Source organism: Crinia signifera, chromosome 4 (assembly GCF_055691185.1).
Source record: "Crinia signifera chromosome 4, ASM5569118v1, whole genome shotgun sequence".
Lineage (NCBI taxonomy): Eukaryota > Metazoa > Chordata > Amphibia > Anura > Myobatrachidae > Crinia > Crinia signifera.
Window position 1 is genome coordinate 316,377,314 of NC_139220.1, and position 18,526 is coordinate 316,395,839.

The 18,526-nt window shown below is 46.4% G+C and overlaps 1 protein-coding gene across 2 annotated transcripts in view; it reads left to right on the forward strand.

Moving 5' to 3' along the window:
* Positions 1-15,039, forward strand: part of LOC146075893 (uncharacterized) — a 150,460-nt gene extending 135,421 nt beyond the window's left edge. Inside the window, exons 1-2 of one of the 2 annotated variants that reach the window (XM_083185570.1) lie at positions 3,189-3,299; positions 13,230-15,039. In XM_083185570.1, coding sequence (XP_083041696.1) covers positions 13,391-14,527 — 1,137 coding nt within the window. In that variant the 5' untranslated portion in view covers positions 3,189-3,299; positions 13,230-13,390 and the 3' untranslated portion in view covers positions 14,528-15,039. Of the gene's footprint in view, positions 1-3,188; positions 3,300-13,229 lie in introns of those variants that run through there. The other variant, XM_083185571.1, reaches the window with a different exon arrangement.
* The last annotated feature ends 3,487 nt before the right edge of the window (positions 15,040-18,526 follow it).

Sequence of the window (18,526 nt, forward strand, 5' to 3'; positions counted from 1 at the left end):
CCAAATCATTTTGTTCCACGTGTTTTGGGAAAACGAAGAGAGCGAAAAAGAGTAAAGATGTGGGGTGGGTGGAGAAGTGAAATGAGGGGGAAGGTGACGGGTCAAGAGGGGGATATGAGGCAAGAGGGGGTGAGGAGAGAGAGGGTGAGCTTATGGGGCTAGAGGGGGTGAGGCAAAAATAGGGTGAGGAGACAAGGATAGAAGGGGAGAGGGTGAGCTGACTATAGAAAAGGAGTGGGGAAAGCGAAAAAGAGGAAAGATGGGGTGGCTCCCTATTAAGAGTGGGTAATAGGGCACAGTGAGTAACCGAGATAGAGAAGTGGGGGAGTGAGGGGACAGTCAGAAGAAAGAGGTGACAGTGTATATATACTTAGTGGCTCTGCTGGTCCTCCACGTCCTCTGTCCTGTTCAACCTACCAGTGGTGTGCAGTTCTGGCTTCCCGCGAGAGGTAGCAGACAGGTCCCAGCAGTGCGCAGCTCCGGACTCCCATGGGAGGTGGCAGGTGGGTCCCAGCGGTGCGTGGCTCAAGCTCCCATGGGAGATGGCAGGGGGGGTCCCAGTGGTCCGTGGCTCTGGTCTCCCGCAAGAGGTGGCAGATGCGAACCCAGGAATCATGGAAAAAGAGGAAATGAGAGAAAAAAAGACAGCAGGAGAGAGATGAGGCAACAGACAGGGTGGATGAGAGCAGGGGAGAGAAAAAAAAAGAAAGAGGAGAAAAGGGGAAGGAGCAGAAAAGAGGACAGATGGGGGTGAGAAAAAGAGGGAGAGGCGAGTCAGAGAAAGGATTGAGATGAGAGGGAGGAAGGAGGTGATAGCGAGCTTAGAGTGGAGGATGAGGTGAGAGGGGACAGGCTAATACCACTTTTACACCAAAACTGCCAGGTCGCACCCGGGTTTTTGGAACCCGGATGCGACCCGGCAGTTGTTCCCTTTTGCATTATGCCGGGTGTGCGGCACCGGTGAATTCGGGCCCTGAGCCGGCGCTCTGAGATGACATCATCACTAAGTGCTGGGAAACTCGCCGTCCGTCACCCCCGCAACGCTGACATGTTGGGCAAGACCAGCACCCAGGTAAGCTGCTGGGCTGCCTCCAGCCTCCGTCCATGAGGTGAATGGATGCCGCACACAGGCATCCATTCACCTCTGTTGCTGTCTGCATAGTACCGCAGTGGAGGTTGTACACAGCCCCTGCCCAACCCCCAGACTGACCTCAGGGCGCTGCGGTCTGGGGCTCCCTGATTGGAGGAAATGAATCCCTGGGTTAGATGACCCGGGTTACCCATTTACACGGTCCCTGACTTCGGGAAACCCCCGTGTCCGACCCTGAACATTTGCCGGGTCGGACACCGGGTAACAGGACCAGAGTTATTTTTTTCTCTCCTTTTACACCAAGCCCCGGCCCGGAGGAGCAGCTCTGGTGTAAAAGGGGTATAAGAGGGTCACTATTTCAGATGAGAGGGAAAAAGGGACAAGGAGAGAGTGAAAAGATAGGATATATGAGGTGTGGGGAGCTGACCTGGGTGGAGAGACACAGGGTGAGCTGACTGGGGTGGAGAGACACAGGGTGAGCTGACTGGGGTGGAGAGACACAGGGTGAGCTGACTGGGGTTAGAGGCAAAATAGGGTGAGGAGACAAGGCTAGAAGGGGAGAGGGTGAGCTGACTAGAAAAAGAGTGGGGAGAGCGAAAAAGAGGAAAGAGATGGATGGGGGTGGGGTTAGCTGACGAGATGGAGCAACAGTGGGTGAGATGATGGGGTGGAGAAGAGGGGGTGGCGGCCAGCGGGGAAGCAGCCGCAGGTGAGAATTGGGGAGTGGGGGTGCAGCCGCAGGGCTGAGAAGTGGGTGCGCAGGTGAAGCCATGGATGAGAACCGGGGGTGGTGGGGGCAGCCCCAGATGAGGAGGGGTGACGGGAGCAGCCATGGGTGAGAACTGAGGGGGGGGGGGGGGTGCGCAGCCATTGGGTGGATGAGATGGAGAATGGGGGCACGGGGAGTGCGCGGGTGAGAACTGAGGGGGGTGTTGTGCGTGGGGGGGTTAGGTGCAGCTGTGGGTGTGAAATGCACCCCAGGGAGGGGCTAACTCGGAGAGACCACCTTCCCTTGCTGACAGAGCCTCAGGGAAAATGGCCCCCAGCACAATGACAGTAAGGCAGCAGGGAGAGGGCTCCGGCAACGCTGCTGGGCTGCTCCGCTACTGGCGGTGTGTGCCTGCTACCTGGCTTTCCTGGTGGTGTAGTGGGGGAATGGAGTAGCCAAACACAAGCTGCCAGCGCAGATTAACAACCCCCTTCGCCGGAGCTGCCGCCTCACACAGACGCCTTACCTGTCCCCAGCATCCGGCTCCAGCCACCGGCGCCCAGGTGATGGAGTGGCAGCACTGGTGTCTGACTAACACATAAACAAAATGTTATCAGGCAGCTTAATGCAGACTCCTTTATAAAAAGGTGCTCTGGCTCCTGCACACTCTTCCCCACTCCCCCACATGTGGCACCAGAGCACACCCACCCCCCATACCCAGTGGCAGTATACCCCCCCCCCCCACACACAGCACCAGTGCACTCCCCCCCCCCCCCCACACGCAGCACCAAAGCGCATGGGGGGGCATACCCAGCGGCAGTACATCCCCCCCCCACACACACACACGCAGCACCAGTTCACTCCCCCCCCCCATGGCACCAGAGCACACCCACCCCCCATACCCAGCGGCAGTATACCCCCCCCCCACACACACACAGCACCAGTGCACTCCCCCCCCCCCCCACGCAGCACCAAAGCGCATGGGGGGGCATACCCAGCGGCAGTACATCCCCCCCCCACACACACAGCACCAGTTCACTCCCCCCCCCCCCTATGTCACAGAGCAGGAGGATCATGGTGGATCAGCGGCACAATCCCTATTCCCTGCCGCAAGGTTATGCCCAGGTGACGTCAGCAGAAGCCCCGGCGGCGGGAAACCAGCTCTGCCAGTCTCAGCGATGGGACAAAGCAGAATCATCGTGTCCCCACCTAGTCTCCTCCCCTTTGTTGCATTTCTCCGCCCAGTCCACACCTCTCTTACGCATGTCCCCGCCCGCCCAGTGTCCTGCCCTCTTCCTTGTCTCCCCGAACATTCTCCTTCCCTGTGGCGCGTGGCCCCGCCCATTCACCTTCCGTGTTGTCGCGTGTCTCCGCCCACTCTGCTCCCCTCTGCCGGGAGTACCCTGCCCCGGCTTTATTACCTCAGGCTCACAGATCTGGGGACGGAGCCAGAGACAGGAAGCGGCGGGATCACGGGCAGCGCGGCGTGGAGGGAGAGAGGTGAGTCCCGCTGTGTGTGTGGGGGGGGGACCCTGGTGCTGGGCACCGTGTAATGTGTACTGAGGGTGGGAGGACAGAGGGCACGGGGGCGGGTAATAACCCAATATCTACCCCCAGACACAGCCAGCACTGTAAGTAATAACACAGGCGCCTCATAGTGCAGTGAGCACAGACTGGCAGCGTGAGGTGGAACCACTGGAATGTTCCATCCATTGATAACTCCATCAGGAGGTCACTGCCTCGTTCCCCATAGACCCATATTGTTCCCCATATAATGGCTCTGCCAATCTCTGCTCTGGGTCATTAGGGTATTATAGGGGCTCAGGAGTAGGGATGGGACATCGAAAGAAAACATCGATCAAATGATGTTTTTCAACATTGGTTGAAAAACATCATTTAGACCTAAACATTGGTACTGTGAACCCGATGTTAACCGATGTTTCGATATTTTTTAAATAAACTGGTTACCAAAGCATATAATACACTAATAAGCTTCTGAAATGATAAATAATCACTCTATTAAGTTTATCTTGTTGGAGGCTTACAGTTATACACACACAGTGGATATATGATTCATGTTTTGTGGTAAATCAAATTTGTTACTGAAGGAAAAAAACATGAAGCGCTAACTATCAAAACTTTATTGCAACAACTCACAATCTGCTATTTTTACCTAGATTTTTAACTGTAGCAACAGGCTAATAACTTATGTTGATCATAGAAAATAACAAAAAAACTGTACACACGGTGCAACATAGAACATACTACATAGAACAATCACATAGTACATTGAAAAAAACTCTTTGTAGCAAAATAGGAATCTACTATTGAGGTACATAAATTATGGGCCTCACAATACAGGTGGATAAATCAAAATAAAAACTGGGAGGGGAATAATAGAACTTGGGGAAGGGGAGACTCCAGTCCACTTTCAAACTGGCCCCCAAATTTTCCCAAAAGCTGCAGAGCCAGCCATCATAGCAACCAGTGACTCAGTAATAGCACCAGTTGCAGTGAGGCAGGGGTGGGGCTGTCCTGTGTGCTGCTGCTGAATGGCTGGCCAGACTGTCTTTCACTGTCAGCTACCAACCACAGCAGCAGCACACAGCCACACACACATATGAAAGCCCAGCCAGCAGTGATACTGTCATGTTTGTTAATGTTTTTTTATCAGTCTCTTAAGTTTTTAATGAATATAAATCAAGGAGAGAGTGAGCTGGCTGCAAACACAAAAGAAAAAACATTGGAAGATTGAGAAAAACATCGGGGGGAGAAATCTTGCGATGGTGATGAAACATTGGATCCTCAACATTGCAGGGTTAAACATCGAACATTGGAACCATAAATCCGATGTTACCGATGAAACATCATATGATTACCCATCCCTACTCAGGAGATGATGTCTGAATTAGGGAAACCTTCATGTGGCAATGGGGATGCGGCAGTGTGCAATAAGCACACAGTAGGCAGGTGACTTGCACTTAGTGTATAATATGTAAGATGTGCGCACACAGCAGCTCGCTCAGTAACATACCTATATGACGGTTCCTCCTCCCATCACCAATAAGCACACAGTAGGAAAGTGACGTGCACTTAGTGTATAATATGTAATATGTGCGCACACAGCAGCGCGCTCAGTAACATACCTATATGACGGTTCCTCCTCCCATGACCAATAAGCACACAGTAGGAAAGTGACGTGCACTTAGTGTATAATATGTAATATGTGCGCACACAGCAGCTCGCTCAGTAACATACCTATATGACGGTTCCTCCTCCCATCACCAATAAGCACACAGTAGGCAGGTGACGTGCACTTAGTGTATAATATGTAAGATGTGCGCACACAGCAGCTCGCTCAGTAACATACCTATATGACTGTTCCTCCTCCCATCACCAATAAGCACACAGTAGGAAAGTGACGTGCACTTAGTGTATAATATTTAATATGTGCGCACACAGCAGCTCGCTCAGTAACATACCTATATGACCGTTCCTCCTCCCATGACCAATAAGCACACAGTAGGAAAGTGACGTGCACTTAGTGTATAATATGTAATATGTGCGCACACAGCAGCTCGCTCAGTAACATACCTATATGACGGTTCCTCCTCCCATGACCAATAAGCACACAGTAGGAAAGTGACGTGCACTTAGTGTATAATATTTAATATGTGCGCACACAGCAGCTCGCTCAGTAACATACCTATATGACCGTTCCTCCTCCCATGACCAATAAGCACACAGTAGGAAAGTGACGTGCACTTAGTGTATAATATGTAATATGTGCGCACACAGCAGCTCGCTCAGTAACATACCTATATGACGGTTCCTCCTCCCATCACCAATAAGCACACAGTAGGCAGGTGACGTGCACTTAGTGTATAATATGTAAGATGTGCGCACACAGCAGCTCGCTCAGTAACATACCTATATGACTGTTCCTCCTCCCATCACCAATAAGCTCACAGTAGGAAAGTGACGTGCACTTAGTGTATAATATTTAATATGTGCGCACACAGCAGCTCGCTCAGTAACATACCTATATGACCGTTCCTCCTCCCATGACCAATAAGCACACAGTAGGAAAGTGACATGCACTTAGTGTATAATATGTAATATGTGCGCACACAGCAGCTTGCTCAGTAACATACCTATATGACGGTTCCTCCTCCCATCACCAATAAGCACACAGTAGGCAGGTGATGTGCACTTAGTGTATAATATGTAATATGTGCGCACACAGCAGCTCGCTCAGTAACACCTATATGACAGTTCTTCCTCCCATCACCAATAAGCACACAGTAGGAAAGTGACGTGCACTTAGTGTGTAATATGTGCGCACACAGCAGCTCGCTCAGTAACACCTATATGACAGTTCCTCCTCCCATCACCAATAAGCACACAGTAGGAAAGTGACGTGCACTTAGTGTATAATATGTAAGATGTGCGCACACAGCAGCTCGCTCAGTAACACCTATATGATGGTTCCTCCTCCCATCACCAATAAGCACACAGTAGGCAGGTGACGTGCACTTAGTGTATAATATGTAAGATGTGCGCACAAAGCTGCCAGAATCCCAACTGCTGGGTTGTAAAACTTAAGTATGCAAGCTGGGTTAGGGTTAGGCTGAGAGTGGTGTTTGGGTGTTAGGCTGTGGGTGAGGTACGAGCTAGTGTAAGTATGCGGGCTGGGTTAGGCTTTGGGTGAGGTAAGGGCTAGTGTTAGGCTGCGGGTGAGGTAAGGGCTAGTGTAAGTATGTGTGCTGGGTTAGGCTGTGGGTGAGGTAAGGGCTAGTGTAAGTAAGCAGGAGGTGTTTGGGCTTTAGGCTGTGGGGGAGGATAGGATTAGTATGCAGGCTCGGTTAGGCTCATACTTGCCTACCTGACCCTCTCCATGCGGGAGAAAATGCTCTGTTCCTGGACTTCCCTGGTAATGTATGATTGCCAGCACCTGTGGTGAAACACTTTTACCTAGCTCCCCACAGGTGCTGGCAATCCTACATTACCAGGGAAGTCCAGAAACGGAGCATTTTCTCCCGCATGGAGAGGGTCAGTTAGGCTGCATGTGACATGCAACTCAATTGGGGATGCCGCTAGCAATGCATGCCCCCCCCCCCCCCCCCAACCATTGCTACTCGCATCGACAAATGTGTATACACTTGGCGATGCCGGGTCACGTTGCTTAATAGGTTGTGCTGGGTAGACATAGTCTAGTGTATACCTGACTTAACCCTCATTAAGCCACTGGGATTCACGTTACCATTTTTTTGGCAGGAAATAGTTAAATCAAATTGGCTGAGGTTCTACTTAAGTCAGCTGTGGCCATGGATAACTTTGGACTGTTGGGGTGCTGCATTATATAATGCAATATGACCATCGTGTAAAGAAGGGTTAGCTGTTGGATGCCCACTAGAACCTTCATTGATTATGGGGTATTGTGTGTAGAACTTTGAGGGGAATTTTTTTTTTTTTTAAATAAGGCTGTAACATAACAAAATGTGGAAAAAGTAAAGCGCATTCCGGATGCTTTGGAAGTATGTGTGGCAGGTTAGGTCGGGGAAGGTGGGGTTTAGCTTTAGGCCAGTGGTGTCAATCTCAGGGCCCTCCAGCTGTTGTGGAACTACATGTCCCAGCATGCCCTAACACAATTTTAGCAATCCACTGTAGAAAATCTGTGGCAGGGCATGCTGGGATATGTAGTTCCACAACAGCTTGAGGGCCTTGAGTTTGACACCACGGGTTTAGGCACTAGCAGGGGACTTTAGGCCAGGGGGAAGTGGTGGTCAGGGACAGGTTGGAGGAAGGTAGGTTAGGCCAAGACCCTTAGAAGGGGGATTAGGTTTAGGCTGAGAGGTATATGGGGTGTTAGCTATTTGACATATCTCAGTATTACATGGCAAATTAGAAAACTTCCCATGGCTTTTCCAAATTACAGAGTACTAAATCTGTGCCTATTGTCATCTATGTATGAAAGAGAAGTAGACTCTCTTTGTTGGGGCACTCATATTTTTGATAAAAAAGTTTTGGTATAATTTTTGTTTGTTTAGTATTGGTCACTACACAGATAATTTTTTTTTTTTTTTTTTGCTATGTACGGCGCTGCGGACACTTTGTGGCGCCTTATAAATAAACGTACTACTACTACTACTAGATAGATAGTATCTATCTATGTGGAAGAGAGTCATTGGTTTAACTCTGAAATAATGGAGTCTTCCTGACAAAGTGAATATCGACTCTTCTTACATGTATAAATATGGAAGCAAGTGTCGTAGCAGATCATTTGCTGATAAAATGACGGACAGGAAACGCACTTGGTTATCATGGTCGAGCTGCGGCTCACAAGCCTCTGATCACAAAAACCAAGCTGTTATTTCTGCAAAAGGCGGACCTACCCCCTATTGATTGTAAATAAACGCATGGTTTCCGTTGACATGTGGTGTCCAATGACTTTCTTCCATGTAGTGTATATGTATTTATGTATATACAGATTCCTCCAGCAGCACTATTCCAAGACACCGTAATAATAGAGAGGACTTGTGTTGTTCCAAATGACCATCATTCAGGAACAGTGATCCGTCTCTGAGTTTCATTTGGTAATGTGCACTTACCTCATTTAACTTCAAATTGAGCAATATCTTATCCTATCCTGAGATTGAGTTTGTCAATCAGTTTTTCTTTATTATTTTTTCATCTTTATTGTAATATTCATGTGAATGTTTTCAATATAAATTTTATTACATAACAACTTTATTATACTTGTTGTGGAGTACACTTTCATTGTAGTCAAGCGCTGCTATAGTTGTATAACACAGCATTGGTCTTTTACTCCTCAGTCCTGGAAGATCTTTGTCGGTCTTGACACGGGCTGGGCAACAGTGGCCCTCCAGCTGTTGATGAACTACACATCCCAGGATGCTTTGCATTAGATTTGCTATGTAGCCATGCTGAAACTGATGCAAGGCATGCTGGTATGTGTAGTTCATCAACATCTGGAGGGCCGCTATTGCCCAGCCCTGGTCTTGACAATGGGCCAGAGAGCTTTTGTAGCCCTCCATATGTATGTGTGTGTATGACCCCCCCCCCCCCCAGACTAAGTCTCTGATGAAACGCATTTGGGTGACACCCACCCGACGCATTGACTAGCTAGGCATGTAGGAGAGGAGAGCTGCTTGCTGGTGCCGGGAGTGTTTGGCTGGACACAGACGCCACATCAGGACCCCGTGGATACACGCTAGCTGATTGCAGGTGACCTATTGTATTTTAAATCATGTGGTATTCTAGCCAACAATGGGGTATGAGAAGTATTCAATCACTGTGGATAATTTTATTGAGATTATCTCTTTATTAAAAACGATATTGCACCATGAAGCGCTCCTTTTGTTTCCTTCTTATGATAGATATATATTTATACAGTTTTGTATGTGACAACCGGATTTGTGTGGGATTCACAATTAGTTGAATATTTGATCCTGTGAGCCACAATATTCATCTGGCTGTGTTACTGCTTATAATAAGACGCTGAATTGACAGCTGTGAGATCATGGGATACGATCACCTATTTCTAAGCATAAAGCAAAGTTTTTGAAAATATCATAGGACCCTGAGGTAAAAATGAGATAAGTAGAAGAGCTATGTCTTCTTTGTGTAGTCCCTAGGGTGCATGTGCCACCCTGCTCAGATGGTCAGAGTGGTTACCTTAATGGTTTAAATCACTCCACACAGTGTATGTGACAGGAGATACTCAGAGATGATAGAGGGAAGCGCCCACAGGGTTTCCCTGGGTATCTGCTTTCCCACTGTGTGCTTAGCAGCAGATGTCCTCTCCAAACACCACACCCTGCGCCCATCTGTAGTGTAAATGGTGCCGGCCTGGGAATATTCCGGGTCGGCACCGTGGTGTAAATGGGGGGAAAAACCCGGGTCTGATTTTGGTGTAAAAGCGGTATAAGAAAGTGGTGATTGCTGATACTTCTGTTTGTAATATAGTGTCTTTGTTCCCCTATAACAGTAGGGATGGCATTCCCTATCTAAAGGTGCATACACACAAATAGATTTGGGCAACGATTCAATGTCTTTAACAATTTCCTCTAAACTCCTGCACAGACGATTTGGTGTCCAATGATGAATGATTGAGCAAACCCTTACACACAAACAATTGATCTTTAACAATGGTGGAGGGAGAGGGAGCCAGTTAATCAGCCTTACCAAATCGTTCATCGTGCATACACATGAAACGATTGGTACACATCGCTAACGATTGGTCGCTGATCTTTCTGCATGCAGGAAAGATCAGCGACCTATACCAAAGACCGGCGGGTACACGCATCGTCCGATATATCGTTCATACACACGGAACGATTTGAGCGATTGGTCATTTCAATCCGTTGGGAACGCCCAGATCGTTTGCCAAATCTTTGTGTGTACACACCGTAAGTCCTCAAGGCACAGCAACAGTGCAAGATTTAGTGATATCCAGGCTTCAGCACAGATTGGTAATCAAAATAATTGAGGCACTAATTAAGTCACCTGTGCTGTTTCTATAACTAGAAACTAGCGCTGCAGCCCCTGTCACTCCTCACAGATAGTCTCTCTCCCTCCCCTGCTAGTTACACATTACCTGCAGCAGTCAGCCGTCTTCTGAGGTAAGACACTAGTGCTGCAGCCCCTGTCACTCCTCACAGATACAGTCTCTCCCTCCTGAAGTACAGGGCTAGCCCCGTCTGTGTCCTGCTCCAGACTGCCTCCTCCCCAAAAAAATCTGGTCGACAGGAAGCAGAATCTAGTTGATCGGCCCCTGGGATTTATAGAAGGAGTGCAAGGAAATCGAAGCAATCGCAGCTGCAAAAGTGGAAACGACAGCAACCAGGCAGCTACTTCTCAGACTTTAAATAGGACGTCTCACAGTTATTGCGGCTGAACCAGAGTGATGGAGCTGACTATAGTACCAAACCAAGGAGGAAAATCCTCAGAGTACCACCCCTTACAAGACAAGAACACTGTGCAAGGAATTGTCCCTGATGGGGAGGTCACTCGAGAAGCAGGCCGACGGGCTACCGACCAGTTTGACCAGCAGGGCTGACCAATCTGTAGAGGATGTCACCAGAGTGGACACATTGAGAGGTACTGCCCAAATGCCCCATGGTGGTCAGGACGAAGCCCCACCACTCGGATCTATGCTCAAAAAGGATGAAGAGACCAGGACTATCTTGGGAAAAGCGACCCAGAGATACAGGTCCAAGAGTACTGCTGCAAAACCAAGTACGAGTGAGTGTATCATCTGATCGATGACCAAAAAGATGACAGGCAAAGTGTTTTGGTTTAGTGTAGCATGTGGCTATGGTTTCATAAGAAGAGCAGACAACAAGAAAACCATATACATTCACTATACAGTCATTCAGAAGACCCAATGGAAAAAAATTACTTCCAGAGCCAATGAAGTGGAGAATGGGTCAAATTTGAACTTACCATTGGCAAGAGGGGGTTAAGGCCATCAACATAACCGGTCCTGGCGGTGCTCCAGTAGGAGGCAACGAAAATACGCAACAGGCCACAGTGAATATCGACACTTCATGCATTACAGCAATGATCAGGACAGCCAGAGGTGAAGAAGACTACAGGAAGTTAATGGAGAGACTGGTAGGCTTAACAACAAACCTCCCCGACCTGACCAGATGCCCCGACCACCAGAACCTAAAGTCCCAAAGCAAAGGAAACTGTTGGAAACCAGTGAGAGACCAGTTGTAAAAGGTCAGAATGAGACAGTGCAGCATTGCCTTCAAAATGTCATTAGTCCACAACGTTCTCACGAGGCAAACTGTGACAGTATACATAGAATTTAGGATACAGAATGCTATACAAAGGTCCAGAAGATGTAATAGTTTTATCACATGCTCATTGCAGACCTCATGCCGTGATGTAGAGTACAATCCATGTGCACCTTCAAAGAACCTATACTGCAGAGGGAAAGGAGTCCTGTGGTGGAGGGATGGGAGCCACGGGGAAATACCCTTGTTTGACCCTTAGCCATTTATGTGACAGAAAAGTAGAAATGTATTACCTGTTTATGTTTATCTTGATTGCATTTTGTTGTTTTAAGTTTGCTGTGATGTTGCAAAGAATTTTTGCTCAGAACTTTCTCTTCAAAGTAATGCCTGAGGACAGGCATCTCTGGTGAACATTTGTACCCTGCTCTTGGGATACCGATTTAAGATGTTTGTGTGGACTACAATGGCTGCCTATGAGACTAGATGGAGTGCTGCAGGGGGTTAATTTCCTGGATTGGTTTCTGGGCAACAGCCCTACTAAGGAACTCAGACCGGTATAGCACTAGGAGTGGGAAACTGTTTTGGTGCATTTGGGCAGAGGGGGCTGGCAGAGGTCAGGAGAGAGGAGAAGGCAAAGATGTCCTGAAAAGGAGAAGCCCTTCAGGACCTCTTAATGATAGCAGCAGAGACAGACTGTTCAAGGAGGTTTTGTTTAGTCACAGCACTCTCCATTGGAAGCCTGTGCTGTACATTGCAAATAACTGCTCCATAGCACCACCTGTTGGAGGTGTATGCTTTACACTATAAGTGCTTGTTTTATAATACCAATTTGGATTACATATACTGTGCACAGCTTTGCTTCATTTCACAGTTTCATTTGAAAACCTTAACTGGCACATGACTGATGTAACATCACCTTGCGGACAGTCCAGATATTACAGCCTTTTACTGACAGTGTTGCTTGCCTTAATATATTGGATTTTGATGTTTATATTTGAATGTTTGCCTTTATGCTCTATGCAAGTAGTTGATAGTAAGATGTATATGCCTTTGCAGTTACTGTTATTGAGTCCACAATAATAGCTGTGCATTGTCTTAATGCTTATTGCATATAATTGACCTTAACCATATTTGGTTTACAGCGGTGTTTTGTGGTTTCCTGCATAACATTGTCACTGTCACTGTCACTTTGAGTGTTATCCCTATGTATGGGGAGTGTTGCTTCGGGTGTTTATCTTTCTGCCACAAGTTCCCGTCAGTAAGATGTTTCTAGAGCCATTGGATGAAGCCGTCTGGTCTGAAAACTGCACCATCAGTGGGGTTACATCACCCATGTCTGCATGTAGATAAGGGAGCCAAAAGTGCAGTTACTCTGTGGTCAATACAGAGGGTCAGTAATGCTCAGAGGAAGAGGGTTATACGATAGTCATAGAAACATTAATAGGCCATGTGTACTATATACATATTGGTATCTGCTGTAGGACGATAGAGGGCTCCATTTTGTGCGTATGACTGCAAATAGTCCCAGTACTTTGGCAACATACACGAATATAAAAACAATGGTCAGCGACCAATATTTGTTGTATATATAATGCTCCATACACAATAACTCTGACATCACAGTTGAACTATGTTAACCTTTTACTTTTTACATTTCTTACAGGACGATTGTACAGCATCTTCTAATATTATTAGTCCAAATCCTGCTCAGAGGGACATTGTTCTCTGATCCAGCCAACTAAAGTCCTAATTTCATTTTACACCCGAGGATTAACCAAAGCGACTATTTTCTGGATAGAACAAACATTCAAAATTGTTTCAAACATGATGAGTCACAAAGGAGATATACCACATGTGTGCTCTGAGTGTGACAAAGGCTTTACATATGAATCACATCTTCTGGTACATCAGAGGAGTCACACAGGAGAGAAGCCATATAAATGTTCTGAATGCGGCAAATATTTTTCCCGTAAGTCAAATCTTGTTGTACATCAGAGAAATCACACGGGACAGAAGCCACATACATGTTCTGAATGCAATAAATGTTTTTCCAGTAAGTCAATTCTTGTCCTACATCAAAGAAGTCATACAGGAGAGGAGCCATATAAATGTTCTGAATGCAGCAAATGTTTTTCCCAGAGGTCACAGCTTGTTATACATCAGAGGAGTCACACAGGAGAGAAACCATATAAATGTTCTGAATGCAGTAAATGTTTTTCCCAGAAGTCAGATCTTGTCCGACATCAGATGAGTCACACAGGAGAGAAACCATATAAATGTTCTGAATGCAGTAAATGTTTTTCCCAGAAGTCAGATCTTGTCCGACATCAGAGGAGTCACACAGGAGAGAATCCATATAAATGTTCTGACTGTAGCAAATGTTTTTCTCAGAAGTCACATCTTGTCCTACATCAGAGGAGTCACACAGGAGAGAAACCATATAAATGTTCTGAATGCAGCAAATGTTTTTCCCAGAAGTCAGAGCTTGTCGTACATCAGAGGATTCACACAGGAGAGAAGCCATATAAATGTTCTGAATGCAGCAAATGTTTTTCCCAGAGGTCACAGCTTGATAGACATCAGAGGAGTCACACAGGAGAGAAGCCATATAAATGTTCTGAATGCAGCAAATGTTTTTCCCAGAGGTCACAGCTTGATAGACATCAGAGGACTCACACAGGAGAGAAACCATATAAATGCTTTGAATGTAGCAAATGTTTTGTGACCATGCAACATCTTATCTTACATCAAAGGAGTCACACAGGAGAGAAACCATATAAATGTTCTGAATGCGGCAAATATGTTTCCCGTAAGTCAAATCTTGTTGTACATCAGAGAACTCACACAGGAGAGAAACCATATAAATGTTCTGAATGCAGCAAATGTTTTTCGCGGATGTCACAGCTTGTCGTACATCAGAGGAGTCACACAGAAGAGAAGCCATTTAAATGTTCTGAATAAAGTAAATGTTTTTCCCAAAGGCTACAACTTGTTACACATCAAATGACAGAATGCACAGTATAGTTACATAATTATGATCACCTCCTACATTTTTTTTAAATTGTGTAGTTTTTATTTAGCAGAATTGATTGATGCACAGTTGTACAGTTAGTATGCATTACAATGAACAATTGTAAATATCAAGAAAACAAGTGAGAGTTAATAAACAAAAGCCATGTCCAGCAATGTCCATGTTTGAGTCTCTTCTTGTTGTTGGTGTTCGCATAAGTAGGCAACATTCCTGTACCAGTTGTGCAAGTGGATTGTCAATTTATTTACTTTTTCCTTTTTAAACTTTAAGCTAACCCCTATTCCCAATGGTAGAATAATACCCACCCCCCTAACTAAAGAAAAGAAACAAAAACAAAAGAGAATGTAAGGTACAATCAACTGTGGTAAGGGTACATAACTGCAACCAGATTGTTATTTTTGAGATGTAGGCAGAGAGGAGACGCAACCTACTCAGACCAGGAGGGGGGAGGGATGGGTCAGTGGTGGTTCCGCGTGCAGTAGGAATTAGTGTGCGACTGGATCCTGCTGGGGATCAACGGACAGGACAAATCTAGAGGAGGTCCATCTACTCCACTTAGCCACATAGGGGGCAAGTGAGCCCCTAGATCTGTATGTGAATCGCTCATGTCCCTTAACCCCGTTGACCAGAGCCCTCCAGTTGTAGATATTCGGGTAGAAGACATCGAACCATTTTCTGGCAATGAGGACCTTGGCCAAGGCGGTCAGGCACAGGACATATTTATATATTGGTGGCGAGCGGGCCTCCTCAAGACCGAGAGCAAATATACAATATCTAGGGCAAGCATCGTCAGTTCTAAGCCCCGCTCGAAACATAGATACCGGAGAGCGATAGGCCCTATGCAGCACATAAAATGAAATTTGTTGGTATTTCAAGCAGGGGGTCGCGTATCTCACCGAGTCAAGGATTTCGGCCCACTGCTCCCCGTCCAAAGTACCAATGTTGAACTCCCATTTGGACTTAAGGGGGTCAAGACTATTGACGTCCACCTGACTAACAATGCTTTTATATATAGTAGAGACCTTCTTTGTCGTGTCCAGATTTTGCAGAAGGGTCTTAATTGGGGAGTCGGAGGTAGAAGGGGGAGAGCCCATGAACTGAGCTTGAGCAGCGTGTCTAAGTTGCAAGTAGCGATAGAAGGATCTATTCAACAGTTTAAATTCCCCAGAGAGTTGTTGGAATGATTTAATAGATCCCTCTAGAAACAGCTGGGAAACAGATATGAGACCCGCCTTCAACCAGAAACCATCGGAGAACAGTTGTTTAAACTCAGGATATGTCTGATCACCTCCTTCATTTGACTGCAGCACATAGCCCATGAAACAGTGCAGATTGTGAACTTTTAACTTTCTTTAGGCTGCACCCACTCTGTGGAATGCCCTCCCAAGCACAATAAGACTCTACTCCAATCTCCAAACCAACAAATGCTCCCTGAAAACTCACCTCTTCAGGCAAGCTTATCAAAGAACCAGCCACTTAACCTTCATACAGTATTCCGTTCCTATCTAATCACATCCCCACTGTACAGTCCACACATATCCACTCTCTGCTGTTTCACATATTCCATCCTCCTGACCCATTGCCAAACTGCTGGGTCACCGTATCATACAGCAGACCAGGAACCTTTGCATTCTGGTGGAACTAATGCAATAAAGAATATCTATCCTTGTGTATCAATGCCTATTTCCCTATAGATTGTAAGCTTGCGAGCAGGGCCCTCATACCTTTGACTGTCTGCAAATACCCTGTTTGTTGCATCACTGTCTCCTATTGTAATGTGCAATAGAATATGCTGCGTTAAATAAGAAACTTAATAAATATTAAATAAGCTGGTGGCGGCAATGTTCTGGTCTGGGGAATGTGTTAATGTCATCCTCTGGGCCCAGTCATCCATGTGGCAGCACACATCCAATTTGGTTATGAATCCATCCTAGCAGATAACGTACATCCATGCATGCTGGGGCCACTGGGATCTTCATGCAAGATAATGTGACGTCACACAGGTAGAAATGTCTGACAATGGTTGGACAAGCACGAGCAAGACTTCTTAGTACTTCCCCAGCCCACTACTACCCAGACTTTGAATTTGCCCCTTTCCAAGGGAATCAGAATGACCCCCTTTGTATCCAGTACAGGGTTCCAGCAGCTCCTCTGAGTACTGGAATTTCTATGACTGGCTATGAGTTCTGGATATTGCTACAGGAACCCGGCACAATGCCCTTTATCACCCTACAGGTTTCCTATTACCTCCTCATTATTTCCATCAGGCATTTGTGTTATTCCTGTTTTACCTTCCTCTATTATATTGTCAATTAGTGCAACTAAGTCACTGGCCACCTGTTTCCCGTAGTAACCAATCATAACATTTTTGTTGACGGCATACTGATAAGAGCTGATATCAGGTTGCTATGGGTTACAGCACAGCCTTGCGCTTCCCACCATGGGCCTCATGGCCAACTGCCTAGGCCAACCTTTTAGCAAGGCTTCAATTTTTGTAGATGGACAAAACCATGCTGCACTGCAGGTGGGGCAGATGTAACCGGTGCAGAGAGTATTGGATGTGGATGGGGCTATGTTCAACCTGATATTTAAATCACAGTGTAAGAAAAAAGCAACCAGTATTTACCCTGTACAGCAACAAAAACTCACCCAAATCTCACGCTCTCTCTGTACATGTTACATCTGCCCCACCTGCAGGTCTGAATCAGGCCCCATGTCATTAACAAAGTCTCAAGAAGAGCACATTGTGCACTAGGCTAATATAATATCATCGTAACAATATATATGACACTGACTATATGTGTAATAACCATTGTGTCCAGCAGCTGTCCCCATACACTTGTATACAAATGGATCTGGATAAATGTGACTCATTAATATCAAATCATTTTGTACATTATTCTATATTTTAAAGTTACTTATTTAAGGTGTTTTCTGTCCTTTTATAGCTAATTCTGAAATGTAAACCAGATTCAGGACACAATGTTCTAACAGCACATTCCGCACATTACCGATGTTCTAACAGTACATTCCGCACATTACCGATGTTCCAACAGCACATTCCACACATTACCTATGTTCCAAGAGTACATTCCGCACATTGCTGATGTTCCAACAGCACATTACCGATGTTCCAACAGCACATTCCGCACATTACCGATGTTCCAACTAGTCATGGGCAAGACGATTCATTGGAATGAGTTGAGACATATGGCTCAGCTCGGTAAAGTGTGTTGAGACAGTGACTCGGCTCTCGAGTCACTACTCATATGGAATTACAGGCACAGGGAGACAGTGCAGGCTCACAGCACACTCAGGGAGTTGCAGAGTCTGTCCCTCAGTGTGTGCTGTGTGCTGGCAGACAGGAAGTTAGTCAGTGGCTGGGCTCATGAGTAGTGTGGAATTGCAGGCACAGGGAGACAGTGCACGGCTCCCAGCATAGACTTGACTTGGACTCAGCTGTTACTGCACTCTCCTTTCTCCTGCTGAGCCTGACAATTCAGAGAGGAGGGGCTGAGCCTGCTATGGTATAATGCTGCTGTCTCGGCTCTTGCCCCAGAGAGTGACTCGAATCATGTATTCATCTTAATGGTTCGAGTCACTGAGTCGAGGCAGCGATTCACTAGCCATCTCTAGTTCCAACAGCACATTCCGCACATTACCGATGTTCTAACTACATTCCGCACATTACTGATGTTCCAACAGCACATTCCGCACATTCCCGATGTTCCAACAGTACATTCCGCACATTACCGATGTTCTAACAGCACATTCCGCACATTACCGATGTTCAATACTTTGCGAATTTGCCAGATTCAAAGTAAAATAGTTTTGTTGTGGATGTGGAAGATAAACTTCACTTCTAAATAATGTCCTTCATATATCTGCAAGATCTATACCAATCGATTGGGAAGACGAATGAAGCATAA